General features: G+C 40.2%; 1 protein-coding gene across 1 annotated transcript in view; it reads left to right on the top strand.

The window, feature by feature from the left end:
• Positions 1-25,490, top strand: part of LOC142971902 (polypeptide N-acetylgalactosaminyltransferase 18-like) — a 145,110-nt gene that overhangs the window by 114,736 nt on the left and 4,884 nt on the right. Inside the window, exons 7-10 of the mRNA XM_076112642.1 lie at positions 2,962-3,147; positions 3,679-3,816; positions 9,002-9,097; positions 23,901-24,065. Of these exons, the coding sequence (XP_075968757.1) occupies positions 2,962-3,147; positions 3,679-3,816; positions 9,002-9,097; positions 23,901-24,065 (585 nt within the window). The remainder of the gene's footprint in view (positions 1-2,961; positions 3,148-3,678; positions 3,817-9,001; positions 9,098-23,900; positions 24,066-25,490) is intronic.

Consider the following 25,490-nt stretch of genomic DNA (forward strand, 5'->3'; position numbering starts at 1 on the left):
AACAGGACATTTTTCAGGTTCAGGTAATGACTGGGTTGTTACTTTCGGTGCTGCTTTAGTATCGATCATGTTTTGATATTTGAGTCATTTTGTGGATGATCAGATGGAGTTATGATGGTAGCAGTCGCCCAATTGCAGATTCAGCTTGAGCAAAACCTTTGTGTTCAAATCAGAGTTTACAAGGCAGGTGTCCTTTCTCACAACACTGACCTGATGCATCAAGTGGATATTTTCTGCTGAACACAATATGATGCAGTTACAACTCCTTCATAGTGTCATATTGCGACTAGAGGAGAATTATGATGATAAGTTCATAGTAGATGCAAAAGTATACTTATGTACAATATATCATGTTGAACATTGTTGCTCCTGGATGGATCACAGCCAACACAATTATGTTCAACACAGCTCCATGTCCTTGGTCCTGGTGCCACAGCACTTAAAATAATAAACTTCATAATTCTGACCCTTTGCTTTTTTATTAACAGCATTTACTTGTACTTTTACTTTCAATACTTAAGTACATTTAATATCAGAAAATTACTTTTGATACTTAAGTACAATAAATATCAGATACTTTAAGACTTTTACTCAAGTAGTATTCTAATAGGTGACTTTTACTTTTACTGGAGTAGTTTTCCAGTAAGGTATCTTTACTTTTACTCAAGTATGACTTTTGGGTACTTTATACACCACTGGCACATATATATATATACTGTATATGTACATGCTATAAACACATCAAGAAAAAGTCAATATTTCAATTTTGCTAAAGTAATAGACTGCACTGCAAAAGAGACCTTTGCAGATCAATGATTATGTAAATCAGTAGTAACATTTTTGACAAAAACAGTTCCCCATATCTGTCTGAAGGTCATTGCTCTAACTAAGTCCTCATATGAGTTCAACTCGAGGTTTAAAAAACACCCAGTTGTTCTGTTTCCATCTCCCTCATACAAACACAGGCGCCTTTTGTTATCAGCAATGTCGTTTTTCTCCCAGTTTCTGCAGAAGTGTTCCATATCTCTGGCCTGCACACTGCTATTGTGATAAAGATTGCTTTTATGAAGCTTCATCTGCACTGTGGCACAACATGGTGCATACTTAATTCTCATTGTCTCATGCCGTCTTATCAAGATTGCTGGTCGTCCTCTGCATGATTTATAATTTACGTCATTTATCGCTGTCTTTCGCCTCTCATTTTCTCATTAAAACTTTAAAAACACAAGTCCGCAAGCGAGATTTGTTTTGCATTAAACCAAAGAAGACAGACTGAGAGACAATTAGGAATGTAAATGAGTTGTGCTTTGTCTGCTTGACACAGACAAATCAGCCAGACACAAGTTCCAGACATTGGATGCCAACGCAAACACATACACTGCAACTACTCAACGTCACAATGATGTCTTCTGGGTAATACTTAGCTCATGACCATGTAATGCTTTTTATTTAGAGTGAAGATATCAAAACAAAAAAGAAAGGGCTTTTGAAAAGTATGACTCAAAAAGACGAGTAGAAGCTATTATTCTCTCCCCCTCTATTTCTTCTTCTCTCCATACTTATCACTTTATCTCCCTTTGCTTTTATGCCTTCGCCTTCTCTGTTCAATGTTTCACACTCTGAATCTTCTCTTTCTCTTTCGCCTCACCGTCTGTTTTTTTCTCATCTTATTTCCTATCTCGCTCCACACACCCACATGCACAGTCATAGATTGTTATGCTTGAAGAATAGCTCCTTATACTCTAAGCCGGTGTTGTAAATCCTTTCTAGAGAATGTCGAGGTATTTTTGAGGGAAGCGTGTATTATCTCAGAATTTGGCTCTAGTTTATGTTCCTGCCTGGGCGCCAGGCCAGGTGTAGAGTTTTATTGTTGTTCTGTTTTAGCTCCTTGCTTTGAAAAGATGCAGGGAAAGAGTATGGATTATAGCTCAAACACACAAACAAAGTGCAGGACTCAAATAGAGAGAATAGGCGCTTGTATTCAAGTCAGCATTCCAGCTCTTGTCTGGTCGGTACACTGGACTACTAAGGTGCCCGCTGCAGACTTTTGAGCAGTGCAGTGACATCTAGATTTACATCTGCTCCCTGCTGAAAGTTTGGAGTTGAAACATTTGAAATTGTTGAAACACAGTGGAGATCGAAACATAGTTGGTGAAAGACACTGAAATGACAGATAAAATGGAAGCCATGAAGGAAATCAAAGTGTGAGTTTAAATAAATGCAGATATATCAGTTAATGAGAACGAGAGTAAAGCAGCTGAAGTTTATATACGTATGTAATATTAAGATTTATATGCAAGCTGGTCCCTTGGCCACACATGGACCTCAGTTACCTGAGCATACCCTTGCTTACATACCTGTACTTCTGTAGTTCAACTAAATGAACACAGACCCAACTGGGTCATTCTGTGTCAAAAACAGATACCTTGTGTATGCTATTTGACACAAAAAATAAATACTGCAAAATATTTTGAGTGAATTTTGATAATTGCGTTGTTTTTTGGTACCTATAAGTGAGATCATAGGATGATGTCTGTTGGGTGCCAACTATACATATACCTTACAGATATATAATGTAATGTAAAATGTACACAAAAAGCTCTATCTGATTTGACACGGAATAACTCTCCTGTCAAAGCATGCTAAAGGGCTGCACACTTAAGTCACATCCATGGGCTTGTAGTAAAGCTGTGTAGACATATTTGAAAGCTTCCAATTTGTCAAAAAACTGTAATATTAAATAAAATGATAATAAATAATGTCCACTTCAGTGGCCATACTCAGTGTGCTCCTATGATAGCTTTCATGATAATTCTACACAGCAGGCTCAGTCACAGCAAGGTTTTGATCCCCTCTTTGGAGAACAGAGATTTAACTGGCAGGTACTGAAAATATCCATACCTTTATTTTGAGTCCCTGCAGTCACTAATGTGGCTGCATGTTTGTGTACGTGTAACACAGGTGTGGCAGTGTGGCGGCAGTGTGGAGGTCCTACCCTGTTCGAGGATTGCACACATCGAGCGCGCCCACAAACCCTACACAGTGAACCTGACAGCCCATGTGCGTCGTAACGCTCTGAGGGTGGCTGAGGTCTGGATGGACCAGTACAAAAGTCACGTCTACATGGCTTGGAATGTTCCACTGCAGGTAAACAGACAGCACACATGTGTGTGTTGGGATTTTGACACTGGGATTGTTCAGTATGTTGGAGAGTGAGAGTGGGCATAATTGTGTGCATTAGGGCTGTAACGGTCTCGGTCAGGTGCACACAGCCGCACACAAAATGCACATAACGCAGAACGTTTAGCTTTTACCAACATGTGCTGAGGTTAGCATGACAAGCTGATTTGTGTGAGTCAGTCACACATGACGATCAGATATGAAACACTGGAGATGGAAGACCTGCCTGCATCCTTTAAATCTGTTGTTTGTGAATAATTCGGGTTCCCGAACAACAGCAACGGACAGAGGTTTGTATAGGAAAAGGGCTTGAACCAACGAATGTTTGGAATTTTGCTTTGACTTAAACTACTTATCGATAATCAAATGTTTTTGATTCATGATCAATTCTGATTATATTTGTTAACACTAGCCCAGAACCAGAGGTCCAGACTCCAAAGCTGGGTGAAATACCCAGAATGTATACTCAGATGGGTTTGTATTTATTTCCCTCTTTAGAAGTCAGGAATAGACATTGGGGACATTACTGAGAGAAAAGCCCTGCGATCCAGACTCCAGTGCCGGCCGTTCAGCTGGTTCCTCTCCAACATCTACCCTGAGCTCCGATCCTACAGCAACACAGTTGCTTACGGAGTGGTGAGTTCATTTTTTCCCCCTTAATTCTCAAGATTCCTATTCTTCAGTCTGCAGCCATGATTTTAGAAGATTCATTTATCAATATGCTTAGATAGCTTGCTATTCATCTGATTTAGGAGCCCACAGGAACAAGTTCACAAAGTCTGGATGCCAGCCCACAGTTGGACAAACACGACACCATACATGTTTACTTTCCCGATTGGTTCCCACTGGTTGTCACACATACAGAAACTCCCAAGAGAAGAATAAGAAATAGGAGCTAAAATTAATCTGCCTTTATTGTGGCAGCTTGCCAGCAAGGACTTCTAAAAATGTGTTAACATCAGTGGCGGGCCGTGCATTTTATACCTGGGCCCTCAGTGCTGTCCGACTACAGCTGAACCACCTCCTAATAACCTCATGAGCCACAGGTTATTATTTGTTTCTAGGGGTGTAATAATACACATATTCGTATTAAACCGTTTGGTACGAGGCTTACAAACCGAACAATACGTTTGAATAATACTAGTGCGTTTGGAAAATGCAGAAACTTAAATTGTGGGAAATATAATGTTATTTCGGTGGAGCCACTGGAGCCATAGTCGGGTGTCATTACCGCCGATGTGAATAATAATCTTACTCGATTTACGGTTATCCTTAGCCAGCAGTTTTAAATAGGACTCAATGTTTCCTGCTCTGGCCCCCGGGTATACATGTAACTATGGCCTCTGCTTTGCTTTCATATTTTTGAATGTTGTGATCAGGTTGACACTATTTTATATTATTGTTTGAATACCTTGTTTGACTCTTTATGGGAATTTTTTTGTTTAGGTTTTATTCAAACCATAACATTGCCTTAACATTGACATATTATCATCTTATAAAGTTGTTATAGGGAACCTTTTCTTATGCAGTTGCCTATTTGCAAATCCAGTAGACGCAGAGCAACATTACCATTTATTTGGAGTAATGTTTGAGTCAAATACCCACTCTCATAAGGGAAATATCTGACTATAATTACTTTATTTATGTATAGTTTTGAGGTAGTTTTACTTCTAATGAGTATTTCCATGTTATGCTACTATCGAGTGCCCAGATAGCGTTTTCTTCTGTGGCAGAAGTAGCTTAGTCTTTAGGTTTACTCACGCAAAAAAATGTCTTGGTTATGCGTTAAGTATGTAAATTATATAACATAACTCCGGTAAAATAAGTCAACATTGACTTTCATGGGACACGAACAGTGATCTCCTGGGTTAAAGTCCTGTCTTTGTTCCACTGTGTTTGGCTCATTATTTTCACTAGAGACCTCCTCCTTACTTAACTTCCTATTTCAAGCTGTATAAGCCTTACCTTTTCCATTATTTAGGCTAAAAGCTTTTTCTTTAGCTTGGCACTATAGTTTTACTATTTTGCCAGAACATTTTATAATAACAAACCAAACATGTGATAAGCACCAAAATAGCCCTTAAATAGCATTAACACTTCATCATGACGAAACACTTGCAAAAAAGCACAACTTTTCAAAGTACTTCAAGCTGTAAAAGTTAACTTTTCTATTAATACCGAGTCTAATTGCATACACACTATGTCATATATGCTTCTATGCTTTAAGAGCTCACTTCAAATCACAGCGGCGGGGCATTGAACCTTTTTTCTCCACTTACTTTACGCATGACTATTCCTCTCTTCAGCTCAGGAGTGTGGGAGGACTTTGCACAATTGAAAAATGACACTAATCTGTTGAAAGCTGAGCAGAATTATCCCACCGCACTAACTGACAGTCTCTGATTGCAGTCTCATCTTAACCTTTTAAACTTGAGTACAGATATAGTTTGAGTTATCTGTCTTCTGAGAGCCTGAATGAAATCTGAAAATAATCATCATACACCTATTTCCTTCAGGTCTTATTATTTCAGCTTTATTGGCGCAAAGTCTGTCACTGAGGAGAAGAAAGTTATGATTTGATGGGGAAAAGGTGGTATGGTTCCACTCCGAGTCTCTAAGCCTGAAACAGCTCACAGCTTTAGTGTCACTTCTTGTGTTTGTTGTTCGATAAACACTTCAATCACAGCGCGAGCTGGATGGCGCTATTTGTTGACAGTACTGAGCATGTGCAGGGGCTCAGCTTTGATTGAGATGAAAGCGTTGCCACTGTGACATCAGAGAGATGTAGATATGAAGTTTACATATTTGACAAACACAAACTCTCACAGGAGATTGCAGTTGGAGAGAGTACAAATCGTGTTACACCATCTGTGGATGTTGTTTATGCACTCATCTCTCATAGTACATGAAACAAAAGCTGGAGGAATGCACTGCTCACACAAATATTGTCATATTTTATTATATATTGTAAATATTGTCCAAAAAAGAGACATTATATCAAGATTTGTCAAGCTGTTTTAAATGAAACACATTCACACAGTGCCATGAACCTGGTTGGTTGATCTTTTTAGACACATGTTTGGAAGGTCTGAGGTCATGACAAGTCTCCCAGAGCTCAATGGATGACTGTAGGGTTACCAATGTTGGTGTGTTGGTTGGGCAGTCGGTCGGTCCACCAGATTGGTCCAGATTGAAATAACTACTGGATGGATTCATATGAAGCTTTGTGCAGACATTTGTGGTACCCAGAGGAGGAATGCTGATGACTTTGGTTATCCCATGACTTCTCCTCTAGTGCTACAGTATGGTTGACCTGTGGTTTTGAGAGAAACTTCTACAATTTCTTGTTGGATTACCAAGAAATTGGTTCATACATTTATGTTCCCCTCAGGATTAATTGCAATAACTTTGGTGATCCCCTGACTTTGTATTTAGCACCTCGATCGGGTCAAATTTTTTATTTGTCCAATACTTTGGTTTATGGCCAAATGCCTGTATAGCTAATGACATGCCTCGGCTTTACTGTGTGTATTTAGCATGAATTTTTTTATTAGCAAAAATAGAAATCTTGTTATTGAACATATCTGTAAAACCTTTATAATGACCATATCAGCAAAACAACTTGACAACTTATTTAATTTAATATAATTTAATACCCGCTCTTGCAATACAGCATCTGAATGAATAGTTAATAACGTTGAGGTTATGTTCAGAAATATGTGGTTAAGCTGTCGGGAAAGATTGTTGTTTTGTTAAAATATTGACAAAGTTCAAAGTTGCCGTACTGGAAGCACAAGACATGATGCGTTTACTTTATTAAACCAAACCCACAATCTGTCACTAAGCTTCACCAAACATAGCCGCACGCATTATACAGGAAGTGAACCTCAGCATTCCGGTCAAAGCCTTGCACTTCGTATGCCCTCCATCCACTCTGACCACGCCCTTCCAACTTCAGTACAAAACTGTAGCACTTCTTCACTTGGATAAATGTCCCCACTAAACCAAATCCAATTGTTATCCTCAAAGCATATTTGACAAAAAAACTTTTACCACAACAGATCCTGAACAATTCAAAGGCAGCCATAACATTCAAGCTCTCTGAATGTGTATTCACTAAACTATTATCCCTGAAAGGAAACCAATAATCATAACGCATCAATCTTCATAACACGATTACTGATTTGATGATTGTGCTTTACACTGAGAGGAATGGGTGGTTGTAATGTAAAAGGTGTCACCAAATCCACAGAGAACTATCATCCAACTCTGAAGCTGGAAATGTCCATTACTCTGAAACATGAACTTGTACCTTCAAATTATTTATATAAAGTAAATGATAACTGAGTAGGTTTAGGTAATAACACCTAAAAACATTATATTTGAAGTCATGCACCCAACTCTCACAGTTCTTCTAAACCAGAACTGAGTTGGTGTGATTTTGAGTATCAGTCTCAGCTTAAAGGTGTGTCCAGAAGAAAATTGCGTTCTTTAGCTTTAAGATTTTCCTAATCCTTGTTCATTACAATATGGACTTCTGTAGGTTTGACTTTGAGTTTGGTTATAATTGCATTATAGCTTTAACTGAGTTAGTTGCTGAGATCTGGGAGCAAGGCAATATCATTACAATTAAGCAGACGAGGCACTTAGCACAAGGGCAAGTTATTGCTGATTGATTGTGTTGATTTTCATATATTGCACAGTCTATAATTCTCTGTGGAATAAAGCCAAATCAAGCCTCATCTTATTCCACATATGTATGGCCTACGTACTGGGGACCATGGGGTCCTCAAGAATAAACCACTAGAAACAACCATTATAGCAGAATCTTTACTAACTTCTTCTAACAACATTATTATTTATGTAATCAATGGCATCTCTACAAACAAAAATTATTATTATTTTAGAGAAGATACAATTATTTGCTTGTTGTGTCAAATGAAAATAGACACGTAAGGAAACATGTGTCTGTCTCCTTCGAAATGAGTTCCTCTACCCCCTGACAGTGTCTATCTAGTCTTTTGTTATCTATTATAACAGCACAGGCTGCAATTAGGTGCTTTTAACTGGGGCCCCCTAGGACTCCAATATATTAGTATTTAAAAACACTAACACTTGCCTTCTATTTGTGAAGTTTTGAAAGACTCTCAAATCTTGTTTATAAGTCAAACCAGAGACGTGTTGTATTACATTATATTTAAACATTTATGAGAAATGCTTCTATATGAGAGTGAGATGAGGAGAATGATCTTGGGTGAGTGTGACTTACACAGACCAGGTTGGCTGGCTGATGGTAGGTGTGATTTTAGCATCCAGTGTTCATGCTAACGCAGGCTAATAACTTCCTGACTCCAGCTCCAAACTGAACGCACATCAGAATGATCATCTCTCTCTCACAGCATAGGACTATATTCCCCAATTATGGAACTGTTCCTTCAAAGAAATTGAAGCGAAAACTCAGTTGATATTAGTTTTTAAAAAGCATCAGAAACAAAGGACAACAAAGGATTTATTTAGGTCTTTCACAGAAGATGAGCTGTTGTTGTTGTTTTTTGCTCTTTCCCATGTTTTGTGATAAAATAAGGCTGCTGAGCTTTGGCAGCCTGAAATGCAAGTTGTGTTAAGTGAGGAAAGCAATTTGTTTAATAGTGCTGCTAATTTGATGACTAAATGTGTGTGTGAGAGAGAGGTGTCCTCCTTTTCTTGCTTGCACTTTTGCAGTCTGCCATCATTAGTTATATGTTCGCCCGTTAAATCCCATCTGCTGAAGGTTTGATCAAAATGAGATGGATCATCTGTCTTATCTCTGTCATTTTTCCAGTTGAAGAACAATCTAAGAGACAACCTGTGTTTGGACCAAGGACCTGACACTGACAATGTCCCCATCATGTACCTCTGTCATGGTATGACACCACAGGTCAGTCGCCTCTCATTGTATTCTATTTCTTCTATTCTATTCTGTAAAAATTCTGGTGGGGCCACAGACTATTTATACAAGAAAATGTGGTGATGCAATCCAAACATACCATAGATAACATGATCCACACTCTCACAACCATAAACTGTGCACGAGTGAGAGAGCGGAGACACTGCGATTGCTGTGACCAATGTATCACCAACTTCAGAGATGAAGCATTCAGCCGAATAATGCCATCTAAAATCACACAATGAGGATCTGGCGACATATCTCATCATACCAACATATAGGACCACCAAAGGACAACGTTCAAGATATCTCCACATCAAATAGCTGACTCATGATCAGAAACCAAAGGTGCATTCGTCATCTGTTGAGCAACCTCATCCTTGTAAACATTGCACATGCAATCCAAAAGTTAGTCTTGAATAATGGCTAAAGTGCCCTTAAAATAGGGTTGGGTCCTTAGTCTGGAGTCTCCCTCGCACATAGTCTCAAATATGCATCTTATAAGGCCAGGCTTTAACCAGCCGGCAGACTCATCATGTCCACGCAAGGCAATGTCACATCACACATTCCACAAGGTTTCATACCGGTTATATTTCTGCCAAGAACATACCTGTTTCCTTCAGTCTGACGGCTGTATTGTTCAATGCCACGTCTGTACGCGCCATCAAGCTAAGAGGCAACGCTCGTTGTTCCCAGTGAGCCAAACTTGATGGCATTATCCACATGCGATGCACAACTCCTGTGTTTTACTTATTCTTTTTAAATCCACTTGCTGTCCAGACAGTTTCTTCTCTGAAAAGAGGACATAGAAAGCAAAACAGGGCTTTTTTTCTTTTTTCTTTTAAACTTCTTGTGGTTGAATGATCTTTTTTAATCTTTTCCTTCTTGAGATATGATTAGGTCATCCAGCAGATGTGGACCCAAATGTTTTAGTTTTTTTTGCTCCAGGGGTAAATCGCTAAATCGAACTAGTTAATAATAGTTAAGCTAATAGCTAATAGTTAAATATTCTACACGATTCATCACTATTGTTGTAATGTTAACGTAAGTACAATATCAGTCCCTCTTTAGCTAGCTAGTAAGATGTGCGCAGCCTTGCACCATTAAAATCAACTAATGGGATGCTTCTAGGGGACAGTGCCCCACCAAGCGGGAACGGGCAAGCAGCTCCATGCACGAAGAACTAAAAAAGAGATTACATTTTAGAATATGATCAAAAATTGCAAAAATTGTATGAGGTAGACAACGTTGAGTTTTGCCATTATTGTGTCTGACATCGTGAAAAGCCGAGAACTTCTTCTGTACAACAGCACCCTCTGGTGGAGCTGTGCCCCACGGGCCCCTAATGCAGAAACACAGATGGAATGATGGCCTATTTAAATTCATCCAGCAGAAAGAGAGCAACATTAACAAGTATTCCGGGACTACTCCGTGTCCGTCCGCCTAATAAATGACAATAGTGCAATAACGCTTGTAGCTCTGTTTTGGACTATATAAAGTCCAGAGGAAAATATCTGGCTTTTTAGCTGTTTAATGCTCCAATATGTTCGTCAGCTAGTTGCTAACTTAGTTTTTCTTTTGTTTAGTCCTAGTCAGGAGCTTTTTTACTGAAAACAGGCTGCCTGCTGATGTGATGTTGATAAAAGCTATGATGAGAGTTATGGGCCAGAAAACCAAAACAATGAGCTAAAAGACACTAAAATGCTTTTCAAAGATGAAAGAAACTGCATATTCAGTCATAAGTCTCACTGGGTCCATCATTACAAGCAACTCATTTCACATTATAAATAGTCATTTAAGCCTTTTTTTTTTTTTTTTAATGTCTTAAAAGTCATTTAAGCCTTTGTTTATGTAAAGATTTTAGTTAGGGCAGCATAAACCATTCCCAAGTTAAGAATAAATTGCACTGTTTGTAGTTAGGCAATAAAGTAGAGGAGATTTGAGAAATAGATAGTGGCTCTCTGCATATATTGGCATCAGTAATGTTTAGCTATGGGGGCTTGTCAATTTCATAATTGAGAAAGTGACATTTCCATGATGAGTAAAGTGGCTAATTAGAGCAAGAATCTAAAAGGATATGCTAACGAAGAGCAGATATATCACCATGCTATAATAATGCTGATTTGTCATGTGCTGTTTTGCTTGTAGAGTGAAACTTTTCAGCTCTTGCTGCTGAAATATCTGACAAGTAATCATCAAGTCATTGAGGCCAATCGACAACTCTATCCGCCTTCTGCAGATGAAAGGGGCAGTAGAGACAGCCCTTATGGTGCTTTAATGGAGGCACTAAAAAACACTTTAAACACCAAGGGACTGCATATTTCCACTTTTCACAGCTTTGAAATGCTCTGTTACTTGACTAAATTAAGAATTCACATTCTACTGTGTGCGTTATATTCTGCCTGCCATAAAGAAGCTTGCATAATCATAACTAGATTCCACTACATACCCAGCCCGTCATCTAAAAGAGCTTTCTAGAGAGGTTAATAGATCCGACCGGCTTCTTGACGTCGGAAACATCCAACTTTCTATCTGGGTCATACTCAGCAATACAGCATCAGCTGCTGAAACAGCTGTGCTGGCATTTCCCTGTGTCTTTGCCTTTCACATTTTCTCTTTCCTGGACACAACATAATCAGCACGTGCTGATGAAAAAATTGAGTTATTATTATTATCTCCCTCATTGTCTTTATTTATTGAAACACAAGAAATCGACATGAGTGTTTTGCTTAAACTGGGCACAAAGCTCGAGAGACACTTGACAACATGAACGTGGTGGTTAGGACAGAAATACAGCAGGTAAGAGTATTCAGCATGTGGCAGAGCAGAGTGCTCCCATGCAGTCCCAGCCAGCAGTGCCCAGAGTGGGGCCCGTGGGCCCGTTTTATTCCCGTCTTTAGGGAGAAAGAATGATGCAGTGTTATTCATCTGGCCTATATGATGCTAATTTGTTCAAATCTGAGGGGTTTTGTCTTAAAACTCGCGTTTTAAGACAAAAACGAGTTCAAAGCCAAGCATGTGCTTATCCAGTTAGTAGTGAGCAGATATTTAGCTGCAATGGAGTTACTTTGAGATATTAAAAACAGAGCAAATTAACAGATAATTTATTCGCTCATGTTTGTGGAGGAATTTAGAAAGACATAATTTACCCATTGCATAACAACATTTCTTCAGATAACAGGGGTATTTGGGGGCTTTACGAGGATACGTCAAGATAGCAGCAGAATATCATTGCACAGTATAGGATCAGCCAGGCGAACTAATCACTTTATAGACAGGAGATTACATATATTACGCTGCACATTTAATGAAATGCAAGTTATTATCCTGTACCTTCTGCAGTAATTATAGAGGGATTAGAGGATGTTAGTATATAACAGATAAAGCCATAATCTTTGCTATTAAGGTATATCCTCATACACATCATGCATACATGACCTCTCTTTGCATTGACCAAATGGAATTTCCAGTATCAGTGACTAACCCTGCTCAAACTGACACATGGTAAAATAAATGACCAAACCAATTTCCACTACCAAAGCTGGTTTATTGCACTGGTGAATGCCGAAAAGATGCCATGTTTAAGAGTTGTGAGACATCAGTGATAAGCAGCCTGAAGACGCAGAGCGAAAAGCAGCAGGATCCGTTTCATAGCTGACATCAAAGACTCAAACATTCCTCTGGTCTTCTATCATGCCTTTATCACTTTCATTCTTTATTCATGTGGAGTATCTTTTGTAATGTTATTCCCCACAGTCCCTCTTATTCCCCATTCTGATCCTTTTTTGCTGATTCGTCCAATCCTTTAGATTATCTCTGGGTCCTCTGCTCCCTGAACAGAATTACTCCATTTCTGTGTGTGTGTGTGTGTGTGTGTGTGTGTGTGTGTGTGTGTGTGTGTGTGTGTGTGTGTCCAACAGGATGGATGAATGTGGCTTTGAATAACTAATAAAGTGTTGAATGTCACTGATGCATAACGTTCCTCAATTTCCTTTTCAGCCACTTGACAGGTGAGGATGAGGATGAGTAAGAGGGAGAAATAGAGACACAACAGTAACAATTTAGGAGTGAAGGATTTCTTTGGCAAGCAGTTAAGCACTTCTTTACATGTGTAGTAAATGACGACAGTTATCAAACTCATGCCTCGTTTATGTCACGTCAACTTTACTGTAATACAACCCTGCCCACTGGGGAAATGATCACCTAGTGATTCAATGTTGGAGCTTGGGACAAACCTGCAGACTCACATAAAGGATGTTTCCAACAACTTGTGTAGCATTAACCTCAGGACCTAATCAAAAACTAGACAATTAGGACTGGTCAGTAACCACGTGAGTTCTGATGGTGGATGACCGTGAAAATCCAGTGAGAATGCCAGTTGTTGGTGGTTCTTGCATCAAAACAAACATGAAGAGCAACCAGAAGATTGCACTGTTCATATGCAGTGCAATTTGGACTGTACGGGCTTCAAGTGTAAAACTAGCTCCAATTGTTCACTTCCAATCACCTGTCTCAGCATAGTAAGTGACAATGTAGCGCAAAATAGGAAGGCTATCTGCGTGCTTTCAGCTATTATCCTGCTTGGGGGGGGGGGGTGGGGGGGGTTCACCATAACTGCCAACTTAGTGTTCCAGTTTAGCATTATTTTATACATTTATGTTATCTTGGCTCTTTATTATTACTCCTCTGTATGTTTTTCGTGTACTACTTATGGATACATTCAGCAGAAACCATTCAAATATCAAAATGGTCTGCTCTTCTGGACTTTACTGTTTGTATTCAGATTCTTTGTAACATTTATACTTTTAAAAGATTATCTTTAAGATATTCAGATCAAACAACTATTTGCTATGTAAAGACACCATGGAGTAATGTCTACATGAACAGAGAATGAAGTCACTGTCCCTCTGTGTCTTGTAATCCGAGCTTCTCTTTGCTTTGATTACATAGTCAGGCAGGCTGCTTGCCTTTCAGTGCATGTTAGTGTATGTGAGCACGTCTCACTTGCTAGCTCACGGTTGCCGCTCTGCACTGCTCTCATATTGTGGCTACAGCTGATGACAAGTTTCAGGCACTTCCGCATTGGCGTCACTTTTCAGAAAAGAAGGTTGCAGCCTGGTTGTGTCTCAACATGCAGCATTTTTTACACAAGTAAAGAAAAGCAAATATCCCATACAAATATATCTCTGTAAAGGTATTTCATTATTTAAAGTTGCGGTATTTATAAATGCTAAAAACTTGTAAAAGGTTATGATATTGTAGCCATATGTTTTCTGTCCCCTGGGTAAGCACACATCCATACCTGTTAATGAAACCCGTCTCTACATCGCATTTGGTAATTTCCAAAATGTTTATGTGGCTGTTGAATCGGGGGCTAATTTCAAGCCACTGCAAGAGGTGCAAATGACAAAATGTAGTGTAAACCACATCATGTAAAAGTCATGTAAATCGGATGCTGATTGTCACAAAAACGCATATTTCCTTTTGGGTTGATCCCATTAATTCTGTAGGAGGAGTTCGTTACAAAGTACAAAGGCTGAAAACTGCGAAAAAGTGACAAAAAAGCACAACATGGCAGGTTTACTGTAGCGCCCCCTAGTGGTTGAATGAGATGAAAATGTCAGGGTGTGTTACAGGATGCAATGTGCACATATGCTGCAAATTTTGTGATTTTAGGACAAATGGTTGAGAAGTTACGTGTATTAATATATAAGCCGCAGCCCTAAGAAGTTTATTGGTCCATATCTTGTAAATGCAAAGAGATATCAAAAAAGCTTTTGATAGCTTCTGATGATGTAGATCCAATAATAATCCAGAGCAAATTTGGTAGCAATCAGACCCAGCATGTAGGAGGAGTTTGCAAAAATGTGTTTTTCACAAAATTCAAAATGACGGAAAATCTAAGTAGGCGGAGTTTAGGGGTCTGAGAGACTTTTTTGTAGAGCTAGCGGAAATGGACATGTGTGTCGAATTTCAAGTAAATCGGACATACTGGCCGAGGGGTGTTGCCGGTCCAAGTGTGCGAAATTTGGTGAGTTTTCGAGTATGGCAAGTCCCCCAAATATGCACCCAATGTACTATGTGTATTCGAATTTCAATTGGGCCTTCGCGGCCCGACATTTTCGGTTGCTCGGGCCCTAATTACTAGGATACTGAACTTGTAAGTAAGTTCAGGCAGAATAAATAAACAAGCTGCAATCTTGTAGCAGAATTTTTTTCCCACCGCAACGTTGAAAAAAACAGCCAGGCCTTGAGAAAGACATACCTAGTCGTAGTAAGTTTAAAAGATTCAAAGATCAAACTTTGAAACACAGCCTTGCCACTTGGAAAGAGAAAAAGCTTTTCCTACTTTAAGACATGGATGTGTCTTTCTGGAAAAAGTTGGAAGTGTATTAATGATTTAAAATAGAGCTATTTCACCAGGGATTCAGTTTGATATAAAGAAAAAGCAAACCAATTACCAGACTTAAAAAACTTTTGACAAAAAGAATGTGGATGTGCTTGTCAGAGAAACCCAATTACCAACCTTTCTAAAACTTTAACCTTTGACAAAATTGATCTGTGAGAAAGAGTTTGTCCGTGTCTATTCATCAGTTGGAAAGAAAAACAATCACAATCTCTGTGTGGGTTCAAATGCCATCTTACGTACTTATAAAATCTGACTCCAAGGTATTCATTTCCAACAAAAGCTTTTACTTTCACAGAGAAAAAATGCAAAAAGCCCCACGAGCAATAGAATGTAGAAGAGCCTGCCGGTTTATTTTACGGCTCATTAAAAGGTGGTATGAAATGGAGATATTGAAACGGTTGTCTTGGCACTGAAGTAATCCATTTTTAAAACGACTGTCTGTAAGCCTATGTGACAAATCGGATCAGTGTACGATACCGAAATGAGCTCCCGCTCTCATTTTTTAGGCAGTTTGTTATGTAAATAACAGCTTTTCTGGAGTTGACCTCAATGTCTGCTCTCTCTCTTTAACTCTCCTCCGATACCTCTTTCTGCTCCACTCAACAGGATGAACCTCTTCATTATGTACAGAGACAACTTAGGAGCTGCTGCTGTGTGTTTATGTTTGTGTTGTCTTCTCTCCAGCTGAGCAGATGGCTGAGGGAAACACCATTGATGAGCCCGTCTAACTACATTCCTAGCTCACCAGGAGGGTATCGTCATTTTCATACAGAAAATCAGATACCCAGGGAGTAAACCAGTGGGTCTGGCCGTTGTAGCTCAGTACCGTTAGGATAGTGGCACAAGGTAGTGTAGACGGTCCCCAGTGCACGCTAGTTACTAGCATACACATCGTGGGCTGGCGACTGCTTATTAAAAAGTGAAAGTAATCTAATTTACGGTGCTTCGCCACATTCTCCCCCTGTTCTCTTTTCTCCGTCTTTTCTTACTGCTGCCTTTGTGTTTGAAGGACATGACTGCTCGCTCGGCTCAGCTTGTCAGTCTTGACAGATTTCGCGCATAAACTAAACACCATATATCGTATTGTCACTTGATCAAATAGAGACTTGACATTGGACAGCATCAACATCAGTGGCGGGCCGTGCATTTTATACCTGGGCCTGCACTCGTAAAAATGAAGCTCAACACCTACAAATACACTATGAGTGCAGATACATGAATATTAACGAACAATGCATATAGTCAAAATCAATTCAGCTAAAACACGCATTCCGCCACTCACTCAAGAGCACGGGCCATTCAAATATTATTCATATCAGAGGGAACAATATTACCCATATCATGAAAATGACACGATAAACAAATTAACAGAGCGGTAACTCTCCTATCACTCCCTCCAGGAAATACACGACTCCATAGTTCTTGTTACTGACGGATTTATTCGTCTGTCAACACCGAGAGGGAAAATGAGCCAACAGAGAAGTTTACAAAAGATAAAAAGCTAGAGAGAGCCGGTGTTTGGTTTGTCCGTTCTGGGCTGCTGTAGAAACATGGCGGACTCCGTGGAAGAGAACCCGCTCTCTATGTAGATGTAAATGTTGCAGTCTCAACACCGTCACACTAATCACTTTGTTCCCCCCAATGTACAAGACTCATAATTACTACAGTGGCCGTTGCATAAACATGTCATTCTGGGGCATTTGTTAAAAAAAAGATGCATGCTTTCATTTTCCATGCAAAGTCTGTTTTGGTAACCCCTGACCTTCCAACCAACACTACTTTCAGGCTAAATATTTGACAAATATAATGACCAGAATGTGAACCCATTTCCACGTAGGATGAATCTTTGAAGGCTTTATGAATGTCAAACTTGAGAGTTTCTAATGTTTAGGATGAATGCCCCTAGGGGCATCTGAACGTTGTGTCTTGTTTTACATAAAACTGCTGTGCTGTACATTGACAGTAAACAACCTTTGTCTGAACTATGTCATGTGGTCTTTGACGAGTAAACAGCACATCTGTGGTTCATCTGCTGAAGGTGGACATTAAACACCAGATAATTAGTCTAATTTACATTAGACTTTATTCTTTCCAAGCTTGTTAATGTGTACATCCTTCATGAGAGGTAGCTATCCGTCTCACAGAGCACTGTGCTAATCCTTCTATTAGAGGGTTTAGGAAGCCGTGACAGGAGAGAAGTTAGCATTAAGCCCTCTGTTGGGAGCTGAGCTTCAATCTATTGACAGATGCAGGTTTTATTGCTCTCATTAGTGTAGATGCACATACACAGACACCAAAATCCCACTCAGCAGCATTCACACATGCTCAACACGATGGCAAGCCCTTTAAACATCTAGTCAGTTGGGCTGAGTGGCGATTTGGTTTTCACAAGTGGAAATTACTTTTTGATGTTTAAAAATTGAATTTAAAAATGTTAATTCAAGATATGTGAGTTTGAGTAAAAGTCAATGGTAAAGTTGACTATTTGTATAAAGAAAATGAACATTTTCACTGTTAATAAATGAAATTGTTGATATCAAGAATTAACATTTTGACTAGTGAGAAATGAACTGTAGATATACACACACACACTCACAGAGTCCACTCACACAGTCAGTGTTCCGTTTGTTTCATTACTTACTCTTTTGTCACTCCTTGTTCTCAACTGTTTCTACTTGTTTGGATTACATGTCAACCTTGAACCTTTTCATTTGCTTTACGCATGTCAGGTTGTCCGTGACTCTTTGTCTTGTGTTGTTCTGTTAGACTCGGGGAATGCATATCTCACTTTATGGTTTGAATTTTTTTAATACTTAAGGTGTGTGATTTAGCTTGGTAGACATCTGTCAGGCTTCGAAACTGGGCCAACATTTGCATTCATTACAATGATTCATTACAATTTTAATTTAATTTTTTCAGGTATGCAAATTTCCTCAGCTAATATTTAGCTAGGATCTACTTTTCCATCCTTCATCACTTACCACTGATTATTTTTCATGTTTTTCTTCTTAATTAGATCAGTTACAGGTGGCCTGTTTATTTCCTGCTACATTAAAGTGAGAATGTTGTTTAGAGGTTTGCAGGTGAGGTAAAAAACAAAACAAAAAAACACTTAACATTCAAAAAATAGCCTACTTCCATTACTCCCTGCTGATAATGACTGAACTCTCTATGAATAGACTACAGCTTTGGATTTGCAAAGATGCATTATTTTAAGATGCAAAAGTATTTGCTGACTCAATTTTGGTTCAAAAATAGTTAAAGTGCTTGGCGTGCAATCTTGCCCTCAGTAATGGGCTGCTATAGAGGCCTATTCTCGGCCCATCGCTGTTTGCATTACATATAGTAGACCCTTTGACAGTGGTCTACCCAGACAAAAGCACACATAGAGTTGGTCTGTTTTTCTGTGGGCCTGTGTGGCCCCGATGTACAACTTTTGTACTGAAACAGGGCAGAGTGGGGACCGTCTCCCCCCCTGTTCTCCATCCACTCGCAGGCAAAAGAAAGGATAGAGCTAAATCATCTCTTGTAAATCCAAGAGAACCATGGGGAGAAAGGCAGGTTGGGACTCATCACTACTCCCCCATCATCTGGCCTAAACCTACAAAGCCCCTCGTAGGCTTTATAGGGCTTGCATCTCCCAACCCAACTGGTTCGAAGGGGTCGCGCTGCAGAGCCTCCAGGACCTACCCCTGAGTCTTCAGGCTCCCTTTAGAAATTGTACAATGAGGATACTACAGTCCTCAACAAGCCTGCACTTCCCCACAAGGGCTGCTTTGATGTCAGCCATCATACTTTTAAGGATCAATAAAGTCTTTCCCTTGTCGAATCTTGCCGAAAAAGCAGAATCTTGTGAGACCCACACGGGACTGGGTCTGCTTGGTTTGCCCCACACTACAATTCAAACACCCTCCAACAGTGTGAGTATGCTGTCCTCGTAGACTGAGGCTACATCCACACTAATACGTTTTAGTTTAAAACCGGGGTTTGAAAACAAAAAGGATCTCCATCCACACGGGCGTTTCAGCATTGTTTGTGAAATTATTTACATTAGCAGGGGTCCTGGGGATGTAAGTGAGTTAGTTGGGGTCCTGGGCTTTATTGATGAACCCAACTGCAGATGGGAAGAAACTGTTTTTGTGGCGTGAGGTGCTGGTGGTTGTGGGGCATGGGCCCCTGCTGATCTGGTGGTCTGGACCTGGTGGATGAGGTCATGGGGGATGGGGTCAGAACTGTCCCATTGTCTTTCAAAGCAACAGTAAAACTCGTTCAGCTCGTTTGCCAGGAGGAGCTCATTCATGGGCCAAGAACAGGGAACAGTGGGTCAACTCCCTGGAGGCAAACAGATCCAGGCCAGATCTCTACCACCACATCTGGGTGAGGCCTCTATTTTCCAAGGCTTGGGCCTCCCCTGGACAGCCAGTCTGCTGCCTGATTCTCCAGCCGATGTACCTGTATGGCTTTTAAGGACAGAAAGCGTGGAGACGCCTACAACCATAGCTTGTGCGCAAGTCTGCAAAGGCACGGGGTGCCAAGGCTTCGTAAAAGAAAAGTAAACTGAAGCTGGCAACCGTGGGTCATGGTTGAGACCACCCTGGTGGAATACGGAGATTGCTATCTCATCTACAGAAACACGGCTGACGATCTATGACTCGCCCAACTCGTTCTGACTTTTGAACCGATGAAACAACAACTTCCCCCCCCACTCACGGTGAATGATCTCAACACAATTTCAGCAGTATGAAACACACAGTCATTTCTACACAATATTAATGATCTCGGTCGTTAATCTCGGCGCTTATTATGCATACACAACATCACGTTATAAAATGACACAGTAACTTAAATGAACACAAACAAGATAATAAACACAATGACCTAACTAAGCCCAGACACCCTAAGTAAGCCTTATGGTGAGATGACTTTGTGGCCGACGGTGTGGTCCTTCTGAGCTCCTTGGTTCTCAGGCTCAGAGAGTTTTGTAGAAACAGGGCTGAGCCACAGGGGGTTCGGGGGGGGTCTGTCGTTCTTGACCAATGGGAGGCCAGCATTGCGTTTGGGTGAAGATTTCACAGGTAAGTGTGAAATCCTTTCTTGTGGGGGTTTGAATCTACCTAATAATAATAATACATTTTATTTATATAGCGCTTTTCATAAAACTCAAAGACACTTTACATTAAAATCATCATATATAAAAGCAATACACTAAAAACATAAAATACACAATAGTGGTCACACATTAAAAGCAGTTTTGAACAGTTGGGTTTTGATTTGAGATTTGAATGTGCAAAGGTCAGTGCAGTCTCAGATGTGTTTGGGGAGAGAGTTCCAGAGGGAGGGGGCAGATATGGAGAAGGCTCTGTCACCCCATGTCCGGTGCCTACCCAGATCAGGCTGCAGATTGCTCTGCAAAATAGGCAGGCCCCAGTCTCTTTGTCTCAGAGCACAGGGTGAAGCACATGGTCCCAACACACTGTACAAATAAAACCCAGTGGAAGTAGCGAAGGCAGCATTCCTCACGCTTTCTGAGACAAGGGGACCTGCCAGTAGCCCTTCAGTAGATCAAACTTACTGACAAATTTAGACGACCCCACTTGGTCAATATTGTCTTCCAGAAGTGAAAACGAGTCCGATATTGTTGACCTTATGGAAGTCTAAACAAAAGTGTGTTACCAGGATGTAATGACATCACCGTCTAACCTGGAACCGCTACGCAGTCCTGCTTGATAAGGCTCAGGCCCACCAGTCAGATGCTGCTGTAGTCCCGCTATTACTGGACCTGGACATCCACTGCGGTCTCCCATACACCATCAGTGGATGATGCTTGGAAGTATCATTAGGTTGGACAGAGTTATGGTTGATGATTTTAATATTCACTCTTATGCCATTTCCTGCGGCTTTGCTGCTGATTGTATTATTGTCAGTGAGTCTGGTCCCACACACATTGTACCTTGGACCTTGTTTTCACGTTGGGTTTAGATAGTGACTTTATTTGGCCAGAGAAGCTGCAGGTAACTGACCACAAATGTGTTTTGTTCAGCCTGTCTTTTGATTTAGATTCTCTGCCTAGCAAACATTTAACTTGCTCTTTTGACCCAAGTGCAGTGTTGTCTTTTTACGTTGACGTTACTTCTCTGGTCAACTCCTTTAATACGCATTGCTCTGCTATTTCGGATAAAGTGGTCCTTTGTAAAATAAGACTCGTTCCCTCTGTCAATTCACCCCCTTGGTAAAATTACAAAAGAGTTGTTTCAGTTCGATATCTAAGCTGCCTTTTAGCTCCACAATTTAGAGAAAGTTGTTGCCAAACAGCTTCCTGCTGTTTTATCTTCATACAGCATTTTTTTTAAATTCCAATCTGGTTTTTGTCCGAAGCATTTCACTGAAGCAGCTCTTCTCAGATTCACCAATGACATAATGATGGCTTCTGATGTGGGTGAATGCTCTGTTTTGGTGCTGCTGGATCTGGATTGATAATGTGGTTCACAGCATCCTGACTGAGAGACTGAGGCAGTTGGTTAGTGTCTCTAGGAGCGCCTTGGACTGGTTCTCCTCCTATCTTTCGGATCTGAGCTTTCCTGTTTGACTTAGTCTATGTCTGAAACTGCTGCTGTTTCCTGTGATGTGCCCCAGGGTTGTGTTTTGGGTCCTATATTATTTGCCATGTATATGCTTCCCTGTGGTCATATCACCAGCAAATTGAAAGGTGTCTCATATTACTGTTACGCTGATGATATCCAGCTGTATGTCTCTTTTAAGCCCAATGAGACTGACAAACTGATTACTATGCACAACAGTCTCACTGCCATTAATGAATGGATGGCTAAGAACGTTTTGCAGCTAAATTTCTCCTGTACAGGCAAACCTTAGAAATTCTGGTGTCATCTTCAATCAGTCTATGTACTATGATCAGCATATAAAATCATTGACTGGTACATGTTTCTTCAGTCTAAGAAACATTGCGAAATTCAGGTCCATCGTGTCCCATCTTGAGCCAGAGATTATCATTCACGCTTTTATGCCATCCCGCTAGACTACTGCAATTCATTTTTCACCTGCCGTAGTAAGTTGTCTCTGAACCGGTCCAGAAAGCTGCTGCAAGGCTGTTGACCAGGTCCACTAGAATGTCTCACTTCACATCCCTCTTATTTTCTTTACATTGGCTTCCAATCAAGTTCAGGATACACGTTAATGTTTTAGTTTTCACCTGTAGAGCCCAGCATGGTTAGCACCTGAGTATATCTCTGACTTGTTTCATCCCTATGTCACCAGTAGGTCATTTAGGTCTTCTGTCCGGGGCTTACTGTGTTTCTAACATCTTTATTATTGATTTTTTTTTTTTTTTACTTTTCTTTTATTGGTATTTCATTCTTGTATTTCATTCTTGTCGCATGTTGATGTGTCCTTAACCCCAAAATTGCTCCCGTAGCTGTGCCTACAGTGTATGAATGTAATAGAATCTGAATCGTAAGTCGGTATGGATAAAAGCGTCTGCTAAATGACTGTGATGTAATATAATCATCACTTAAGCAGTTAAACCCAGTCTATCACAAAGCTTTACAGTGACACATTTCATCATTGATGTCTCTATTGCAAAGTTGGATGGAGTTTCTTATTGACCAGAAGGAGTAATGAGGTCTTAATATTCACCTCTAAAGCTCTACTGTTCAGGCATCTTTTACTCGTGTAAATCTTGTTACAGTACATGATCCAATAACTATTTAACTATAGATACACCATATGTGCACACAAACCTTTGCAAAAGTAATTTCCGGTTCAATGCACCGTTAAAATGGAATGAACTACGCTTAAGCTACAGATACAGCGTTATAACCCAACACACTTTATGATTCTTTTAATTGTTTTTATTAATTATGTTTGTTGCTCGGTGGTCATTCGTCTGATTTTGCTTGTTTTGTTCTAAGGACTCTCCTAAAAGTGGGATCATGGGATATGAATACATGCTCAATTGACAGTGTACAACACATAACTACATAGTAAAACATATAAATAATATATGATATATGATATATATATATATATATATATATATATATAATTACAATTGTATATACTATTTAGAATAATTTTACAGCTAACCACATTGTCACCCGTCCCATTCCAGCAGGCACCCTTTGTTGCATGTCATACCCCTCTCTCCTCCTCCAATTCCATAAAAGTTAGAAAAATTATTAACTAAACTACACCTTCATTAAGCAAATTGCACAATGCACATTAAGAAGAAGATAAGAGCAGACTGACTATTCCCCTATTTGATGTTTTTCCACAGCTAAAGTGAAAGGAATCTTTCTTTCTGCCAAAAAGGCCCTTGAAGGCCTAAATCAAACACCTCCATCCTTAGTCCCTGTTTCTGCTTCCCAACAGAATGTCTACTACACCAGCTCTCAGCAGCTTCACCTGGGAGTGCTGAGTCCGACCATCGACGATGACGACAACAAGTGTCTGGTGGATGTGAACAGCAGACCCAGGCTGCTGGAGTGCAGCTACGCAGCTACCAAACACATGAAGCTCACCTGGACGTTCACTCAGGTAAACCCCACGACAGTTGTACATGCACAAGGCCATGTTTGCAGTCAGACCCTTCATGTACAAGTAACATTTAACAAACTAAATATGTGTGCATGTTTTACCCATTTCAGGTCTTCTGGTTAGATGTACTTAGCCTTAGATCTTATCGGTTTGCTAATTGGTCTTCTCTATGTAGGCAGAAGTACAGGCTGTTTGTCTGCTTTTTTAAGAATTGAGTGAGATTCATGACTTTTTCTCTCCACTTTGTTTCTTACTCTAAAAGGCCCCTCTTGGTTTTGTTAGAGCATAATTCTTCTGCTATTTCATGCGATTTCAGGCATTAGGTCCTCTGTCTCTCTCTCTCTCTCTCTCTCTCTCTCTCTCTCTCTCTCTCTCTCTCTCTCTCTCTCTCTCTCTCTCTCTCTCTCTCTCTCTCTCTCTCTCTCTTCTCTCTAACCCAGAGAACTCAGTATCTGCAGCTACTGGGAATCTAACTCTAATTAGCATTAGACAGAATCTTAAATCTCACCACTCACCACTTATGTAAGAAGTGAATGAAAAGAAATCCATTAGGTATATCCCATTGGCGTTTTAAAAAGAGAACTCAATTTTCTTCATAACAAATTTGGTGGAGTGAAATAAGGCCTGAGATCGAACCGCTAACTTTTCTAGCAGAGCAGTTGAAAAGTTAATGTATGAAAGATTCATAAGGGAATTGAAAGTGAAATAAAATACAGTAAGCACCTGGGCGGGGTGAAAGACTCCCTCATTCTTCAAGAGATACGAAACGGTAATCAAGCTCTCTCCAGTAAACTCGACTCTAAAACCGCAGAAATTAACCAATCTATCTCTGGACTGAAAACGATGCTGGATACACTGAGCACCCGCAGAACCGAAGCAGGAGACTGCTTTAGCACAGCAGAGGACCAGCTGGTGGGCCTAGATTCTCCTGTCCAAAAAGTAAGTAAAGAAAATGACTTTTTACTGGAGAAAGTCAACCAGCTGGAAAACTACAGCCGACGCAACAATATACGTGTCGTTAACCTGAAGAAAAGCTGCGAGGAAACGACCCTGTGACCGTGTTTACCAAGTGGATCCCAGCCACTCTCAGACGAGAGCATTTCACTGAGCCGCTGATCATAGAGTGAGCACACCGAGCTCTTACACACCGTCCACCTGCCAGTTCTGTCTCCTAAAAATTGCGTTCCCCCAAAACTAAAATGCATGCTCAATTACGTTTGGTTAGAAACGCATGTTCTCCCTGATTACGTTTGTGTTTGACGTATTACAAATACGTTTCTAATCAACATATCTTTGCCATACTCTAGTCTTTAGTATTTTTCTGTGAACTGCCTCGCCTCTACCCCCGCCACCCACGAGTTGTTGCCCCGCGGCCTGTTCCGAGGGCTGACGGACCTGACAACGGGGTGCCTCGCGGCGGGGGTG

The sequence above is a fragment of the Anarhichas minor genome, unplaced genomic scaffold (assembly GCF_050575085.1).
Source record: "Anarhichas minor isolate MPS153535 unplaced genomic scaffold, ASM5057508v1 ptg000005l, whole genome shotgun sequence".
Lineage (NCBI taxonomy): Eukaryota > Metazoa > Chordata > Actinopteri > Perciformes > Anarhichadidae > Anarhichas > Anarhichas minor.